The sequence below is a fragment of the Octopus bimaculoides genome, chromosome 3, assembly GCF_046866305.1.
Source record: "Octopus bimaculoides isolate indiv1 chromosome 3, ASM4686630v1, whole genome shotgun sequence".
Classification (NCBI taxonomy): Eukaryota; Metazoa; Mollusca; class Cephalopoda; order Octopoda; family Octopodidae; genus Octopus; species Octopus bimaculoides.
Genome location: NC_142930.1, coordinates 139418799 through 139437849, shown reverse-complemented (window position 1 = coordinate 139437849; position 19051 = coordinate 139418799). Strand labels below are relative to the sequence as shown.

Here is a 19051-nt window from a genome sequence, read left to right as displayed (position 1 = left end):
TGCTAAACTAGTGTAAGGTTATCTTTTTATTGTGGGGAAAGAGCTGCACACACATCAGACTTATTCTCTCATCCTTACTCAATATGCTTGATAACAAAATAAAGTTAAAATAAGGATACAGGAGATTACCAAAATGTCTGAAGGTACCCCTGGAATGATTGGACAGCACTTGCTCTCTCACCAATATTTACTACATTGGTGAACCCAATTCATCAAACAGCTATGAAATACTACAAATCTGTGTTCTAAACTTACTATCACCACGCTGTCAATATTTCATTCAGTTGTGAACTTAAAGATAATCCTTTCTAGCCTACTATCCAGCTTTTCATTGTTTGAAATACAGTTTCCTGACGCTCAGCATAATGTTAGAGGCTACATGTTTCAACTACATTATCATTTCACTTTACCTAAAATTAGCATATTCCAGCTATGAAGTACCAGCTCAGATGCAGCGGTCACTGGGCAACTCAGATTTATCTTTGCAGGGAACACCATGAGTATCATACCAAAACCACACATGAACTCATCAATGATCCCTCATCATCATTAGCAACTTATCATCTTTCACAATTGCAGTTTACACTAAGAACTCTATGATAATTTTTGTTTTCACCTTTGTGACTAGCTCAGCTTATCACTAGAAAACATGTAGAAGCTAGGAACATGATCTCATATTTGAAGGTATAAAAATAATAAATAAATGCGCCATTTTAAAGCCTAGCCAGGCTCATGGGCCCGATTTCCTGGTTTCTATGGCGTATATGTTCCCCAGCTGGACGGGACGCTAGTCCATCACAGCGATACTCATTTTTGCCAGCTGAGTGGACTGGAGCAACGTGAAATGAAGTGTTTTGCTCAAGAACACAATGCGTCGCCCAGTCCAGGAATCGAAACCACAATCTTACAATCATGGTGCTGACACCCTAACCACTAAGCCACATGCCTCCGCATTTGAAGGTATACTAAGTTATTAAATCCATTACTTATTCACTTTCGACAAACTGACTTGTATGAAAGTAAACATGTCATGCTGACCCACTTGCATTTTACTCATACATGCACAGACCTCATGCAGTTCCACCTATGTTTGTACACACATGCACATATGCAAGTTCACTTGGATTTTTGTGCACACATGCCAAACTTGCTTGCAACTTGTGCCTTTGTACATGGCAGATTGATTGTCCTTTTTAGACCAGAAGAACTCTACACTTATGGTGGTAGGCAGAAAATAAAAAAGCATTATCATAATTTATTGTCGTTATGTCCATGCATCCATATTGTTTACAGATGGTGGTAAAAGCAGTGATGATAAAATTTTTTTTTTTTAAATATACTTTTTGCATGAAGTCCCTTTCTGATATTTGTTTTACACAGTCCTTTGTCACTCTTACTGCCACAAATGCAGAGAAAATGTGAATGCCAAATTAGAAACTGTATTCAATGATGCTATTGTTCACCATTGCAATAAAATATAATTTTGTTTTAGAGCACGAAACCCCTCAAAATCCAGATAAACTATACAAATTAAAGTATATTTTTGTATTTGTTATTTCATTGGATATGGTGTTGAAGTTTTATTCATTCTGTTGTTCGCTGATATAAGTTTTATTGTCAACAAGGTCTGCTTTTCTCGTTTGTGTGATATTGTTACATCTGCTTGGTCTTATTTTATACTGTAAACAAGTTATCTCTATAAGTAATAGCAGTATATATTTTTATTTAATTTTCAATTTCGTTTTGCATGGTTCAAATTTGATTGATAGAAATATTAGTTGTTGCACTTTTAAAATATTAGATATCACATTACTGTATCACTCTATAAGTTCTGCATCTCTGTATTTGCTGTGTGTGTTATACTCCTATTTCCCCTAGAGTAATATGATTTTGGATGAGATGCTTTATGGCATTTGTTTTGGCTTACTACTTAGTACATTCTGAGTTTAACTCCCACCTCCTGTCACCACAGAATTTTTTTTAAATGTATTTTTTCAGACTTTGTGAAAAGGATGATAGGCCTGGGAAGTTTTTAAGCCAGTGCTCAAGTATTTCAGCTGATCAATGCCAACAAATCAGCTAACAGGAGGAAACTCAAGGGAATTTTCAAGTAACCATCAATGAATGACAATTACTCTATAGATATTGCTCAATAGGTATTCTTCTATTACATTTGTGTATAGGTATTGCTTTACTATATTGCTTTATAGGCATTTCATGATCTGTATCGCTCTACTATATTGCTCTATAGCTATTACATTATTGTATTACTCTACTATATTGCACTACTATATAGCTCTATATATATATACATATATTGCACTATTTCACTCACATTGTTAATAATCTTGGGAAAACAGGAATGTCATTCTTCTCATATGCCTGCAATTATTTTTACATCATATCCATGATTATAAGACAGTGTTGCTGCTTAATATCTTTTTTTGTGGCTCTTTACTCATCAAAAATAACCAAACTTTTAAAAAAGTAAAATTGATTGATTGATATTTCTTCAAGTTTTCCTTCTCAAGGACCTATCACACTTGTATAAACTTCCATAATATAAAATGGTAAGATGAATCATTTTTAATTGTGTATTTGACACATCAACTGCATGCTTTGTATTTTTTTATAGCCTAATAGCAATGCACATTTCTCCTGATTCATTATTATGTACATAAAATTTCAAGATAATATGAATTAAGTTTTTGAAAAAATTATCAACTTTTGTCATACGTGTTGCTATTTGTTGTGTTATTTGAAATAATATATTTGTGTATATTCAGAAGATTTCTGTGTCATATACTGCATGTTAAAATTAGAAGTTTTCAAAAGCTAAACATATATATATATATATATATATATGTGTATATTCAGAAGATTTCTGTGTCATATACTGCATGTTAAAATTAGAAGTTTTCAAAAGCTAAACATATATATATATATATATATGTATATATATATATATATATATATATATATATATATATATATATATATACATATATACACAAGTTACTTTACTAATTGAAAAATTAAAATTGATATTAAATTTGAGCAAATAAGTATACAGTTAACATAAATGAGTGCAATACTACCTTAACCCTTATTCAAACCAGCCAAATCTGGCCTCTCCCACCAACTCTAAAATGACATTCTAAAAATTAAATTACATCATCAAATTCTCAAAGCTAGGACATAACACATGGCTAATTCAAAACAATGTCAATAAATAAATATTAAATTTGGCAGAGTAATCTGAATGTTAAAGGGTTAATATTTAATCTGATGTTGAGAAAAGAACATGTTATTGGTAAGGTTTATTATAACACTTTCCTGATTTTAGAATGCATTTTTGTTTAAACAATAATTTCCCTATTGCCATTTTAACTATTTTGAAAAGTAGCTTCTGCTTTTGATAAAAATTTTTTTTTTTTTTTTTTTTTTTTTTGCTTATAAAACTAACTCAGAATTCAGTAGAAAAAATATAAACTTCATAAAAAAAATAAACATAAAACATTAAAAAAAGAATACAAATGATATTCCTTGTAAAAAAAATGTACTACTTAGTATAATTAAAGGCAACTAAAATAAGATTTTCATTAAGTCATCATTAATTAATGTTAAGTCATAACCTAAAAATGAGTTGGTGATTCATTTATAGATGTAACAAGTTATAAAAGGATGAGAATAGAATGGAAACTATAGAGAGTGAATAGGTAATAAACTTTAGGGAGACAGGGGGAGGCATGGGTGGTAAAGCTGGTAGAATATTTGGCAACTAATAAAGAGTTTGGTGTCTTGTAATCTGTCACCAGTTTTGCGTTGTGATCATAGCCAAGTCACAACTTAGTAGTGGAGTCCAGCAGAGTAAGTAGTGAGTAGCAGTAATGTAATCTGTTGTCTTCCAGCAAACAAACCAATTCCTTCTATGGGAAATACTAGTTTGTGATAGCCTAGCATCCTATCCCTAAGAATATTTATCTCTCTTCTGCTTAACATTGCAGATATTAGAATTGAGTAGATTTGTATTCCATGAAAGATAAACTATAACATCTAGGAATCAGGCATGAATATAGAAGGTTGTTGTTTAGTGCCAACAGACTAGTAATCAAAGGCGTTCGACCTTGACTTCTAGTATGTCCAGGACAATAATATAAAGTGTGTGCTTTTTGAAGACAGTTAACTGTAATATGAGGGAAATTTTGCTGTTACTTCCACCAGATCGAGTAATCAAGTAGAGATTCTCGTTCTGACTCATTTAGAAGGAGATTTAAACAATGAGTAAAAATAGTAGTAAATTATGAAACACTTAAGATTATAAATGTTAGAAAAGAAAAAAACAATCAAAATGTTGCTGAGGTTCTAAAATTTGCTAGTGTTCAATGACATCATCATCATCATCATCATCGTTTAATGTCCGCTTTCCATGCTAGCATGGGTTGGACGATTTGACTGAGGACTGGTGAACCAGATGGCTACACCAGGCTCCAATCTGATTTGGCAGAGTTTCAGAAATACAAATGTTTATTTAAAGAACCTCACCATCTTCCATTTATTACAAACAGTGTTTTATTTAAAGGATTCTCCTTACTGCAGGACAGAGACCAACCAGCCATATCAACTTCTTGTAGCCTCTTATTACTAGCACTGTTAAAGCTACATCTTTCCAATTTGTGTTTCTTTGTTTTAAAGAATTGAACCTAAGCACAGACTTCCTACAAATCCTAAATATGTTTTACTGTGGAATACTGCCCTCATGCATAGAATAGTAACATTTATTCTTGTCAGCGTCATTCTACATCACAACCAGAGGATTGTTATGTTGTATTGGGATGTACATTTTTTGTACTGCTATGACATTCTTAATTGTTTCGAACCTCTAAGCTGCACACTGCTTCGTTTGAAATCCCTTTATTTAACATGCTTCTCTGGTTCTTGCTAACTTTCTTCTTCAGTATAATGATAACTAAGAGTGTTCTCAATAGCTATTAATGCTTTTGGTGTTTGGAGATATTTATATTTATAAAAGTGTAAAAAAAACAATACTTGTTAAAATTTCAGTAGAAAATGATAAATGAAAGAATGCTACTAAGACTTGAATGATCTCTAAGTTTGTTATATAGGTTCTAATATTTTATAATATTTTATATATATTTAATAAAAATCTTTAACAAATATAATATGAAGTAAATGTTTCATACAGACAGTATTATCATTATATTCTAAATTCTTTGAAACACAAAATACTTTATCTGAACTATTCATACCTTATTAACTAGTCAAATAATTCTTGTTGGAATCTTACTAAAATGACAATAAATAACTTCCTCTTACCTTGAAAATCCAGCCTTCCCTGTAGAATATTGATTACAGCCAAATCATATTGCTGTTAGTGATGTTTTACTTGGACTTGTTTAAATAATATACTTTTAAAACAGTTCTATTTTTACAGTTTTGTATCCTGTGACTGTATTTTGGAAATATTTGCTTCATCAGTTAAACAGTTTAACCTTTTATTTTAAACAGTTTTGGTGTTGTTTTCTCATTAATATTACTTTAAACAAAGTCTGACACAAATTAGGTTAACTTGTTTTTATAAATCAGATGAATATATATTCTTGTTATCTTAGGTAATTAGCATAAGAGTTCATAATGTTATCAGACTTGATAAGGTTTTCTTTTTATTTATTATGTAACAAACAAGCTTTCAATATATTTTTTGATCTTGGAAAAGGAATAGCAAAAATTAAAAAGACTCTTTTTGTAAAATTTTTGTTGACTGCCAGAAATATGGAAGAAGTTTGGATACCATGGTTATAAAAATAGAGTAACTTATGATTCTATTTTGAATTGCTCAAGATAAATTACTCTTCTGAGATTCTGCTGTTCAGACATTTGTTTTCTTATTTTAGTATATTAATATTTCAAATTCATTTTACAGGTTAATATCATCTGCAGATTTACTCAGCTCTATAAATTATCTGAGATATCTATATAGTATTGGCCATTTGACCATAGATTTAGAGAAGAGTCTACTTTTATCTAAGTTGATAATTGTGCTTGTCTAAGGCAGTGGTTCCTAGACATTTTTCTTACGCTACACTTGAGATCAAATAAAACATTTTAGTGCACTTTATATTAAGGAAAAGTATTTATATATGTATCAGACTGAACTGGTTACAACACCCAAGGTACCTTGTCTGTGGGGCAACTTAGCCATCCAGGAGGATTACAATGTGGACAGTAGCACAAACTGTGACAGTAGAGAGGCATCCAGGAATCATGACCTGGATGCAGTCCAGCCCCCTTATAGTTAAGGGCCAAAGCACTTGCATAAGGGGAGCTTGTTCTCTAAAGACTTTCTGCTGTTCAGCAACCCCTGCAGTGTTTTACTACTCACATATTCTTTTAATATAATTTTATTTTCACAGCACAGCAAGTTACATCCCACAACTCACCACCATGTCACTGCATACCATTTGGGAGCCACTGATCAATTTATACAAAATAATGAGTAGCAGGAACTCAAATATTAGTACAATAATATTCTCAAATTAAAAAAAAAAAATCTCTTTCATATTTACTGTTAAGTAAACTTGTCTCTCTTGATGCTCATTTTGGGTCTGTAGATCCTCTCCAAAATTTACAATCAACACTTTATGATTGCTGATGAGGTACCATTTTTAGAAACATTCTCTATGGTCAGTAAGACTCTAATTTCCAGTATTCTGGAAACATCTTAAATTTTCGTATTTGTACTTCATTCAAGTTATCTTTACTATAGTAGACCCAATTAGAAAAATGTAACTAAAAATATTCTAAAAATGAACAGTTCTACAATTATTTCAACATAACATTATTGGTAGCATTTTCACTGCATCTTTGATTTATTATTATTGTTATTATTATTATTATTATTATTGTTAATGCATCTTCTTTTGGTAACATTATTCTTTTCTTTACTTTTCTCCTCAGAACTTGGCAAACGAGGAAGATGACAACCCAAAGTCTTTCCGTCAACGCTTTTCTTTTGCATAACTGATACTGGTTATTGAGTCATGGAAAAAAAGCTATTACCTGACTTGGTATTTATAACAGACGATGCTATCAAATTTTATAAAATCTTACTAGAACTAGGACCAGATATAAAGAATTTCAGCGTAGAAAATTATTTAGGAATACCTTGGCTTCTTTCTTTTATTTTCATTGCATTTTTGCATGCAAGATTTTCCTTTTCACAAAATTCACTCACACGCATCACATGCATGCATGTACACACCACACACTTTAAATATTTTATCTGAAGTATTTCTATATATATATATATATATATATATACATAAATATATAGTATTAGGGAAAAGAACCAAGGTTTATGAACTCATCGATGAAAATCCACTGTCACATATAGAAAAAAATTTATAATTAGAAGTACAATAAATAAGTATAATATAATACAAAGTAAATACCATAAGATCAAGATAGTAAAATGACTACACGTGTTTCATAACCAATTTTCAAATAGAAAGAAATTTAAATCGATTAATAGTTTTTACCTGTAATTTTGAATTTTATCCCTAATATTATATATAGAAACTCTGCCAAATTAGATTGGAGCCTGGTGTTGCCATCCGGTTTCACCAGTCCTCAATCAAATCGTCCAACCCATGCTAGCATGGAAAGCGGACGTTAAACGATGATGATAATGATGACACACACACACACGCACACGCACACGCACACACACACCTAGAATACTGAAGCATTGATAAAACGCAAATTTTTTTTTTTTTTTTTCGTTTTGCCTTTCTAAATCTTTGACTTTTAGGTATCAGAATTGTAAAATATATTTTTTGAAAAGAGAGCAACTAACTACTCTGAATAAACATATTTATCTAAAAATGGAATATGCTTATTCATACTTTAAACCATTACTCCAATAAATGCAAATATAAAAAAATTTTTATGTTGTTATTTCTTCTAATGCATATTACAACTGTTTTTATTTTTTTAAACTATCCTTCATATCTTTTATCTGTTATCTTTTACTTGTTCCAGTCATTAGATTGTGGCCATGCTGGGGCACAGCCTTGAAGAATTTTTAGCTGAATGAATTGACCCTAGTACTTTTTTTTTTTAAGTATGGTACTTATACTATCATCTCTTGCTGAACTGCTAAGTTATGGAGGACATAAACACACCAACACTGGTTGTCAAACATACACATAACAGGCTTCTTTCAGTTTCTGTCTATCAAATACACTCAGAAGGCTTTGGTCAGCCCGGGGCTATAGAAGAAGACACTTGCCCAAGGTGTCACGCAGTGGGACTGAACCCAAACCATGTGGTCTGGAAGCGTGGTACCTTGGGCCGACTAAAGCCTTGTGAGTCGATTTGGTAGACAGAGACTGAAAGAAGCCCATCGTATGTATATGTTTGTATTTGTATTTATCTCCCCTTCCACCATCGCTTAACAATCGATGCTAGTGTGTTTATGTCCCTGTAACTTAGCGGTTCAGCAAAAGACACAAATAGAATAAGTACTGGGCTTACAAAGAATAAGTTCTGGGATCTACTTGTTCGACTAAAGGTGGTGCTCCAGCATGGCCGCAGTCAAATGACTAAAACAGATAAAAGAGTAAAAGAGTATGCAAAGATACTCCTTTCCCAAATCTTCTAAAGTTAAGAACAATTCGTACTGTAGGTTATGTTAACCTTTTTGTCTTTTTGTATGCACCGAAAATAATAGAAGCAGAAAGTCTATTATTTAATTTTCTTTGTTGTCAATGGGATGTGAAACTTTAATAGTTCTCTTGAGCCATATGTTGGAGTTCACATCCCCTCACCCCCCATAGAAGTTTATCTTTATCAAGACAGTCATTGTGTCATACACCAGCTGTTGCTTATTAACTTTAAAATATATTTGATTAACCCTTTAACTGCCAAATTTTTGTATTCATGTTGTATCTGGGAAGAGTCGTTCTCTTTTGGTGCCTTTTAATTTAATACACTCACCGTTAAAATTTCCATTGTTTCTTTTTTATTTTTCTAAAATTTTCGCAGGAGTGGCTGTGTGGTAAGTAGCTTGCTTACCAAGCACATGGTTCTGGGTTCATTCCCACTGCGTGGCACCTTGGGCAAGTGTCTTCTACTATAGCCTCGGGCTGACCAAAGCTTTGTGAGTGGATTTGGTAGACGGAAACTGAAAGAAGCCCGTCGTATATATGTAGATGTATGTGCGTGTATATGTTTGTGTGTCTGTTTTTGTCCCCCTAGCATTGCTTGACAACCGATGCTGGTGTGCTTATGTCCCCATCACTTAGCGGTTCAGCAAAAGATACCGATAGAATAAGTACTAGGCTTACAAAGAATAAGTCCTGGGGTCGATTTGCTCGACTAAAGGCGGTGCTCCAGCATGGCCGCAGTCAAATGACGGAAACCAGTAAAAGAGTAAAAGAAAGAGTTGCATCTTGGAACCTTTTCAATAGTTTTGACTATTCATATTTTTTTACTTTGTCAGGTGTCGTAGGAGTTAAAATGATGTATAGTATTCAAATTTTCATGTAAATTATTTTGGAAATTATGATAAATTTTTTTTGAAAAGTCCCAAATAGGGATTGTTGAGTAAAAGCATATTTATCCTTTTTATTATTCAATTGCAATAATAAACATTTTAGTTCTTTTGAAACTATAGTGTCAGATGTGAATGTGTATGAAATATCAATGAATGATATAGATGGGAAAGGCAAAAAAAAGAAACCTTTTCACAACAATCAATATTTTTGTAGTTCAAATCTCGGAGAGCGCGGACCTCCGCCAAGCAGCTCATTTCCACCCATATACATGGCCTAAATGCTTGCAACAGTGGGCTGTGGTAAAAGCATGCAAAGTGCCATAGGCAAGTGTTGAGTTGGGTAATAGATTATAGCTACCACCCAAGTAGGCCATAGTGGGATTTGACTCAGAATACAAGGATCCAGAAAAAATACAAGACATCCAGTCTGATGTTCTTTTATTTTCCCCCAATCTGCTTCTCTGATGCTTTTAATTGACCCTGAAAGGATGAAACAATACATGGTCCAGCCTTTGTTTTGATGTGATGGCCTGTGTGCTTCAGTGATCCCAAGAACTATGCCAGTGAAGTGCAAACTCCTTGTAGAGCCTCCCATGATGGGTAGATCAAAAGATGGAGGTTAGACTAGTATGGACCACATCTTTCCAGAGATAAAAATGGGTTTACATAGAGCCAACACCCCATAGCTTGTAAAAAGCAAATTTTCAGAAGCATCAATGACAATTCAAAACCAACAAAATCTAGGAGAGGAAGGCCTTCCCTCAGGGAAAAATATGATGAAATGAAATACTGGGGAAGAGGTGAAAAAGTTGGAATCCAGCTGGAGAGAAGAATTGTGGTTTAGTGAATTGTAGGAAAGCATAAGAGAGAATGAAATGGAAAGATTGCATGCAATACTTAATACAGTTTGAAAGAAGACAAAGTTACTATAGATTGTAAAGATAAGTGAATAAAAGATATTTGTAAATGATTAGAATAGACTTCGTTGGATTACTAAACCTAACTGAAATTTATAGAAATTGTATTAATAAAGTATTCTAAGCTAAATAGAGATTGTTATGGTTGCAGTGATTGGCCATTGCAAAGGAAAGATAAGAATGAAATAAACTGTGGCAGTGGCTGCAGCAGCAGCAATGGTGGTGGTGGTGGCGATGTTCAAATAATGGTGTTAGACACAAAGTAAATGTTAGTGTGTCCTATTCTCAAGAAGAATAACCTTTCTGATCTTTTCAGCTAATGTTCTATCTAACATTTGATAGGTGACGAAGACAGAGTCAAACAATCTTCTTTTATCACCTTGAGTCACTCTCCCTTTTCAAAGACAACTAATATAGCTACCATGGAGCTTATATCTTCCGGAGGCCTGCTTTGTTTCAGCACATGCCAGTAGTCTCTTATCTTTAAGGACTTTAATAAAAACAATGTTATTGCTTTTAACATCAGCAAAGGCTTTGACTAGTTTGGCAGTGACTCTCAATTACATGATTCAGTTAAGTTCCCTGCAATTTTACTTCTGCATTACTTCTGTACATTAATGACCATGAATTTATTTCTTATACACACACAATCCAATACTACTAATACTACTACCCTTCACTCCTTTTTAACTATCCACACATAGGAACCATTTCTACACAACATTGGTTCAATTTCGATTTCGAAGTCAAATCGAAATTGAACCATATTCGATGGCTGGCGCCTGCACCAGTGGAGCACTGATGGTGCTGTCCGAGCGTGTTCATTGCCAGAGCAGCTGTCTAGCTTCCGTGCTGGTGGCCCGTAAATGGCACCGTTTGAGCGTAATCGTTACCAGCGTCGCCTTCTAGCACTTGTACTGGTGGCACGTTAGAAAATCATTCGAGCGAGGTCGTTGCCAGTGCCGCTTGACTGGCTCCCGTGCAGGTGGCACGTAAGAGAACACCTTTTGAGCGAGGCCGTTGCCAGTACCGTGTGACTGGCCCTTATGCCAGTGGCACGTAAAAGCACCCACTACACTCTCGGAGTGGTTGGCATTAGGAAGGGCATCCAGCTAAAGAAACTCTGCCAGATCAGATTGGGGCCTGGTGCAGCCTTCTGGCTTGCCAGTCCTCAGTCAAATCGTCCAACTCATGCTAGCATGGAAAGCGGACGTTAAACGATGATGTAGATGATGATGATGATTGGTGTCTCATACTAGATTTGCATTGCTGTCATAAATAATGATCAAAACAACATCTTCGATAAGGGACAAGGCAGCCTAACCTCTTCCAGTAGCAATTCTCAAAAAAGAAAAAAAACAGAAAGAGTCAGACATTCTTCTAAATCAGTGGGTCCCAAACTCTTTCAGGCTACAGCCCACCTGGCACCCGGGTCACATTCCTAGCACCACCACCCCACTTATGAACACCACAAATATAAACCACTTTCTGCAGTAAATTCATAACTGCATTACACAAATAAAACTTAACCTAATTAACCCATTATTTTATTTTCTTTTACATCCATTGCCCCTCTTTTCTTCAATGCCTTCTTGGATCTTTCCACTGTCCCCTCCCCAGGAGGTGGTGGCAGTACCATTCACTTTGGGAACCACTGTTTTAAATGAACATTGTGAACATTTAAGAGAAAGGAATTTGGACATCACCGTAACGGCTTAATTTCTGAAATAAAAATGAAAAAGAAAAAACCTAGAAGACGCAATGTGCATGGACAACATCATCATAGTGAATGGTCCACTAGTGATTGGACAGTACAACTGTGGTTTGAGAGATTCTGAAGTGGAGATGAGAGCCTTGAAGATCAAGAAGGTAGAGGATGTCCATCCACCCTTGATCAGCATTTGGAAACAACAGTCAATTGCATATTTCCAGGATGACATTGTACAAGTTCACAGACTTGAGATATGAGACTTTACCCCATCCTCCATATTCCCCTGATCTTTCACCCACTGACTATCGCTTTTTCAAGTATCTAGACACTTTTTTAAGACAAAAAAAACTTCCGTTTTAAAACTGAGGTTGAAACTAAATTCAAGAATTTCTTGGTATCAGAACTTTTGAATTTGTATTGAAGAGACATAAATGACCATGTTAATCGATAGGAGAAATGCAGAGCTGTTCAGGGATCATATTTTGAATAATTAAACCTTTGTATAAGTTCAGTTTTTCAGAGAGAATAAATCAAGACACTATATACAATCATGACTTGTCTTGGCAGATGTCATTCATCTTCATTTAGAAATAATGATGAATATCAAAGAAGGGTTAATAAATTTGAAGAAAAACAATTTTCTAAGCTTTCAAATATATAGATCATAAATCACAGAATATGGAATTTAATCTGGAAAATCTGCTCACCTATGTTATGTGCTGTCTCCCCAATGTATGCTCAAATCTTTGAAGTGAGGAAAAGCAGGACTGGTGCCAGGTCTTGCATTCTGATACCTTGTGTGTGTTTTTATGTCTGTGTTTGTCACCCCACTCTCACTACTTGACGACTGGTGTTTGTTGGTCCCCAGATAGCAGTTTGGTAAAAAGAAACAGGTAGAATAAGTACCAGACTTTATAAAACGTAAGTACAGGGTCAATTTGCTTTGGCTGTGGCCTTTAAGGCAGCTAAAATCATGATGTTATTTTCCAAACAACCTAATATATCTCACTTGAAGTACACTACTTGTGTTGCAGTTAATTTTGAATTTAGTAAAATAACTGTCATTTGCCAGTATTAAGCCGATGTTTAGAACATAAATTATCATGAAATATTGGTTTCAAATTTTGGCACAAGGCCAGCAATTTCGGGGGAGGGGATAAGTTGATTACATTGACCCCAGTGTTAACTGGTACTTATTTTATCAACCCCAAATGGATAAAGGGAAAATCAACCTTGGTAGAATTTGAGCTCAGAACGTGCAGATGGACTAAATTCCGCTTACCATTTTGCCTGGCATGCTAGTGATTCTGCCAGCTTGCTGCCTTATTATCATGGAATATTGATAGAAAGTTTTCATTAAGACTAATTTAAAACATTGAGTTTTTATCAAAGAACCGGGAACACTCTCAAGTGATTTGGCACCGAAAGGATTGAATAAAACAGATTAGGAATGGAGCAGTGGAGAATGGAGCTAATAGGGGAGCAAGGAGAGTGACCACTTGCCACTTTTGCATTTTTATTGAAGAGACATAAATGACCAAGTTAATCAATAGGAGAAATGCAGAGCTGTTCAGGGATCATATTTTGAATAATTAAACCTTTGTATAAGTTCAACTTTTTTTTTAACACTTTAGTTACCTATATCAGTAGTTGTGAGTTTCATACATAATGAGATTGTCACTGAAACATGAAATTAATGAATGTAGAATACAATTGCATATATCATAACTAATGGAATATTTCTTGTAATATAAGAGAAATGAGTTGAAAATTGGTATAGGCACAGGCGTGGCTGTGTGGTAAGAAGTTTGCTTCACAACTTTCATGGCTCTGGGTTTGGTCCAACTGAGTGGCACCTTGAGCAAGTATCTTCTACTATAGCCTAGAGCTGACCAAAGCCTTATGAGTGGATTTGGTAAACGGAAACTGAAAGAAGTCTGTCATGTGTGTGTGTGTGTGTCCCACTACCACTTGACAATGGGTGTTGGTGTGTTTACATCCCTGTAACTTAATGGTTTAGCAAATGTAACTTAATGGTTTAGAATAAGTACTAGGTTTTAAAAAATCAAATATCATATTGTATATCATTGTAAACTGGATACGATATGATATATATCCACTATTGCAACTATAATTATCTCTGGAAAATACCCACACGGATTCTTTACATGGATGTTTACTGTTGGAATGGAACTATACTCCAAGTACTTTTTCTTCTTTGTTCTTTCTTCTATGCATCGCTCTCATTTCTTACTGTAAATCTCCTCATATAGATGTAATAATCCATTCTTCTACTATTACCGTCTCCAATGAAGGGATACATTGAATTTTCCCTGAAACAGCTGTAAGACTTTCTATATAAAATATAATTTTACTTATGCCATTTGTCTCTTTATCTTATTCTTTTTTATATATACACATGCTAATACACGACCCATGTTATATTCCCCACTCATGTTGCAACCACGTCAGGGGCAAAACTAGTCGGTATACAGCACTTACTCGGTATTACCTGTATCTTTAGGGCTTGGTTGACTCCAATACCCTTCGTAACTTTTATATATATATATATATATATATATATATATATATATATATATATATATATATATATATATATATATATATATATAGCTCCTACATAGTTTCCATATACTCATGAGGCATTGGTCAGCCCAAAGCTCTAGTGGAAGACACCCAGGTTTACTAATATCATAATGATAAAATATTAGACAACAATCCTTTCTACTATTGGCACAAGGCCTGAAATTTTGGGGGAGGGGTCTAGTCAATTACATTGATCCCAGTGCTCAACTGATACTTATTTTATTGGCCCTAAAAAAAATGAAAGGAAAAATCAACCTCAGGATTTGAATTCAGAACATAAGGACTCACTATTTTGTTCAGCATGCTAACCACTCTACCAGTTGGCAGCCTTTTACTCTCTTTACTATTTACTCTTTTACTTGTTTCAGTCATTTGACTGTGGCCATGCTGGAGCACCACCTTTAGTCAAGCAAATCGACCCCAAGACTTATTCTTTGGAAGCCTAGTATTTATTCTATCGGCCGCTTTTTGCCGAACTGCTAAGTTACGGGGATGTAAACACACCAGCATCGGTTGTCAAGCGATGTTGTGGGGACAAGCACAGACACACAAACATATACACACACATACATATATATATATATACATACATACGACGGGCTTCTTTCAGTTTCCGTCTACCAAATCCACTTACAAGGCTTTGGTCGGCTCGAGGCTATAGTAGAAGACACTTGCCCAAGGTGTCACGCAGTGGGACTGAACCCAGAACCATGTGGTTGATAAGCAAGCTACTTACCACATAGCCACTCCTATTATTTGAAATTAATAAAACAACATTAAAGTGTTATGAAGTGTGTTAAGAAACGTTACTAGAAATTGATCTAGAAACTCAAGTTGCACTCATTATTTTACTGATTATGTTGTGCCATAAATAATATGGGTGATGTAGTTGGTTTTAATAAATTCTTAGTAAGTGTAGGATCAAAACTAACACAGAAAAATCAATAGACTAGAAACAACCAAAGGAGGGCTCTGATAATAATTACAGGGACAGAAATCTGAGTTTTGAATCTCTGTCAGCTGAGAGAGATGGAACTGGGAAAACGAGGTTGATGTTAGATAATGAAATAGGGTTACTGAGTGGAAAGACCTTTCAAAATGTTTGAAATCCATGGGAAAATTCTATTATGTTTAGATCATGTTCACGTGCCTGCTTCCATTGTTACTACCATCAGAGTATACAAATATACAAAGGAGCCTCTATGAAGTTGTTGAAATAGCAACCCAATCCTCTGTTAAATTACATTCTACCTTCTTGAAAATGTTGGGGTGGGGGACATTTTAATATCATCATAATCATCATCATCAACATTATTTAACATCCCTTTTCTATGCTGGCAAGGGTTGGATGATTTGGCAGGATATAGTAAACCACAGGGTTGTGTCAAGCTCCGGTGCCAGCTGCTTTGGCATGTTTTCTACCGCTGGATGCCCTTCCAAATGCCAACCACCTTATAGTGTGTACTGGGAGACAGCTGCACCAAGCTCCAGTTGTTTGTTTTGACATGGTTTCTATGGCTGGATGCCCTTCCTAATGCCAACCACTTTACATAATGTACTGGGTGCTTTTTATATGGCACCAGCACAGGTACTTTTGACATGGAACAACACCAGCAGGGTCACCAAATAACTTGTAAGACAAACACCTCAAAGCTGAGAGAGGGAGTGGAAGTGAGGGAAGGGGCTGTGTGCCCGGCAAGAGGTTAGAGCATAACAGAGGGACAGAGATAGTTGTCTGATTATAGAGGGAAAACTTGGTTACCCCAGTAGGACAAGAAGGAAAGTGGGAGAGAGTTACAGAGAAAGATAGAGAGATAGTTAGATAGATAGAGAGAGAAATAGATGGTGTTGGAGATGTATTGGGGCTATAAACAGAGGACAGGAGGTGAGTATAAGTAGTACAGAGGGGATAGCAAAGCATGTTCCATAAGAGTGTGAGGAGATATATTAAGAGATGGGGAGGACATGACTGAAGCAAATGAAGATAAAAGAAATTGGAGTGGCTTTATTAAGGTAGATATGTGAGGGCAGGGAGAGTAGGCAGATAGGTACATGAGAGAGAGAGTGGGAGGGCCAGCAGTAAATGGGGACATATGAGGGCGAATGGAGGCAAGGGGCCTACAGTAGGTATTGGGCTGATGAGGGAGTTTTTACAGAGGACAGATAATATGCATAGGGCAGCAGGGGTGTATGGCCATAGAGGACATGACTGTATAATCCACGAATTAAAACTTCTACAGAGCTTTAATCTAATGTATTCACTATGTATGTACAATTGACTTTTGTTGTTTTTTTTTGTTCTTGGATTTGCCTCTGTGTGTGTGCGTATAAATAAATAGATGTAGATATATATATGTACGTATCGTATGTGTATGTGTGTGTATGTGTGCATGTCTGTGTATGTGTGCGTGTGTGTAGATGTCAATATACAAAACTACATAAACGCAATAAAGTATTTCCCTGGTGATACATTGTGGTTAAGCATCCAGTTACACTTGGAATATCCAATGAGGTTCAAAACAACCAAACAATCCCAATGGCGAAACGTACGTAGGCAACAAATATAAGCGTTGTCTTTATCATAAGTTCACACACATACACATATATACACACACATATACATACATACGCACACGCACACACACACACACACACACACATATATATATATATATATATATATATATATATGAGGGATGCAACAGTGCGTCTACCTGAAAGTTAACATCACACGCATCTTGAGGTACACGCAATCTCTTGCACTATTCTACAATGATCATGTCATTCTTTTGAACGAACAGCTGGAATATTCCCTAATCGTGGAAACAAACAGAAATCCATTTACTTGCTTTTAAAATATAACTATCAAACCTAGATTTTAATACCACACCTACTACTACTACTACCAACAAAAAAAGTGGAGAGAAGGTGAGCAAAATTAAAATAAAATAATAGAACACGTGTGAAAGATTATAGTTCACGTAATGCAGGTTTAATTATGAGTAATTGCCCAGTTTCCAAATTGATTTGGAAGACATGAAGAATAATTACAGAAAGATGTGAGGTGAAAGCGAGGCTTTAGTATTAATTCCCATCAGGCTACACTATAACAATGACAAGACCCAGGCAGCTGAGCTTGTTTATGTGGTAAGTCTCTGAAAATCCTTGTTTTCTTAGTGTTGACGCCTAAAACAAAACAAAAGAGAGGGAAATAGATTGGGGGGGAAAAAATACAGCAACCATGTTTAGAAATGATGACGTCATTTAATCTGCATAATGGCATTTTAAATACTGTAAACTTGACAAAGCTTTAGGTATAGAGAAGATACATAGTTTTAAGTGTTGTAGCGATGGTGGTAGAGTGGAAGACAAGTAATTGGTTCTTTTATACACATGTTGAACTTTTGGCAGTACCATTTCTGCAGGAGACAAAGCAAAAAAAAAAAAACAAAAAAAAAACACCGAATACATTTAATTTTCACGGTTGAATCTATTAAGGAAAGAAAATTTTTTAATAGTAATGTTGAATACTAGGAGTTTATTGTTAATTTGAGAGTTATTAAAGCTTTGTAGTAAGCTAACGTTCTAAGAAATAATAAACATGGATTTGTATTTGTTAATAAAGTCGAATAGTTTTTTAAAAGTGTCTTCTGCTGTTTTTTCTCTTCGAAATTGTCTTAATTGAAAGATTGATAGAATTAATTGCTTCCTATTTTTCGCACAGCCGTCAGAGTTCTGTATGCAGACATTCTAGATATATATATAAAAACATCAATGTTTGATTTAACTCGAAGAGAAAGGATTATGGTACTTCGGTTTTTGTTATTGTTAACAAACATTGTCGTATGTTAAATATCGCCATGTGGTACCTAAACCAAGTGAATATATGGAAGATTGTTAACATTATTTTTATGTTTGAACGATTATTGTTAATCTGTTTAATTTCCTGAGAAGTTATTAAAACCTCAGTTTAGGTTACATATAATTTCTAAGGGGAAATGTTTATAGTATAAATAAGAGTTATAAAACAATTGCGCAGAAAGTAGCAGCGTGTAGTATTTTTAAAGTAGCAGTAATTTTAGTCGTAAAGTTAGAATGCTTCACTGTTGACATATATGTTGAACAGACGTGTAATTAATTTTTTGGTGAGGAAGCTAACATTTGTATTCATTTGCATGCACTTTGTTTTATTATACGAGATAATTTTTTTAAATACTCTATTTCGATAAAGTACTGCAT

The 19051-nt window shown here is 34.7% G+C and overlaps 2 protein-coding genes and 1 long non-coding RNA gene across 9 annotated transcripts in view; 2 read left to right on the top strand and 1 right to left on the bottom strand.

The window, feature by feature from the left end:
- The window catches only part of LOC128247273 (uncharacterized), a 77039-nt gene extending 71426 nt beyond the window's left edge, over positions 1-5613 (bottom strand). The window contains exon 1 of the long non-coding RNA XR_008263630.2: positions 5338-5613. This is a non-coding gene — a long non-coding RNA (uncharacterized LOC128247273). The remainder of the gene's footprint in view (positions 1-5337) is intronic.
- Positions 1-7182, top strand: part of LOC106867283 (ATP-dependent 6-phosphofructokinase) — a 50547-nt gene extending 43365 nt beyond the window's left edge. For 2 of the 4 annotated variants that reach the window (XM_014912119.3, XM_052966115.2), the window contains exon 22: positions 6979-7182. In XM_014912119.3, coding sequence (XP_014767605.1) covers positions 6979-7041 — 63 coding nt within the window. In that variant the 3' untranslated portion in view covers positions 7042-7182. Of the gene's footprint in view, positions 1-1998; positions 2157-6978 lie in introns of those variants that run through there. The other 2 variants (XR_016241228.1, XM_089349738.1) reach the window with 2 other exon arrangements.
- Positions 7183-17513: 10331 nt separating this feature from the next.
- The window catches only part of LOC106867282 (lysine-specific histone demethylase 2), a 30607-nt gene continuing 29069 nt past the window's right edge, over positions 17514-19051 (top strand). The window contains exon 1 of one of the 4 annotated variants that reach the window (XM_052966118.2): positions 17514-17740. The gene's annotated coding sequence lies outside the window, so the exon portion shown is untranslated. Of the gene's footprint in view, positions 17741-17915; positions 17960-18427; positions 18958-19051 lie in introns of those variants that run through there. The other 3 variants (XM_014912118.3, XM_052966117.2, XM_089349736.1) reach the window with 3 other exon arrangements.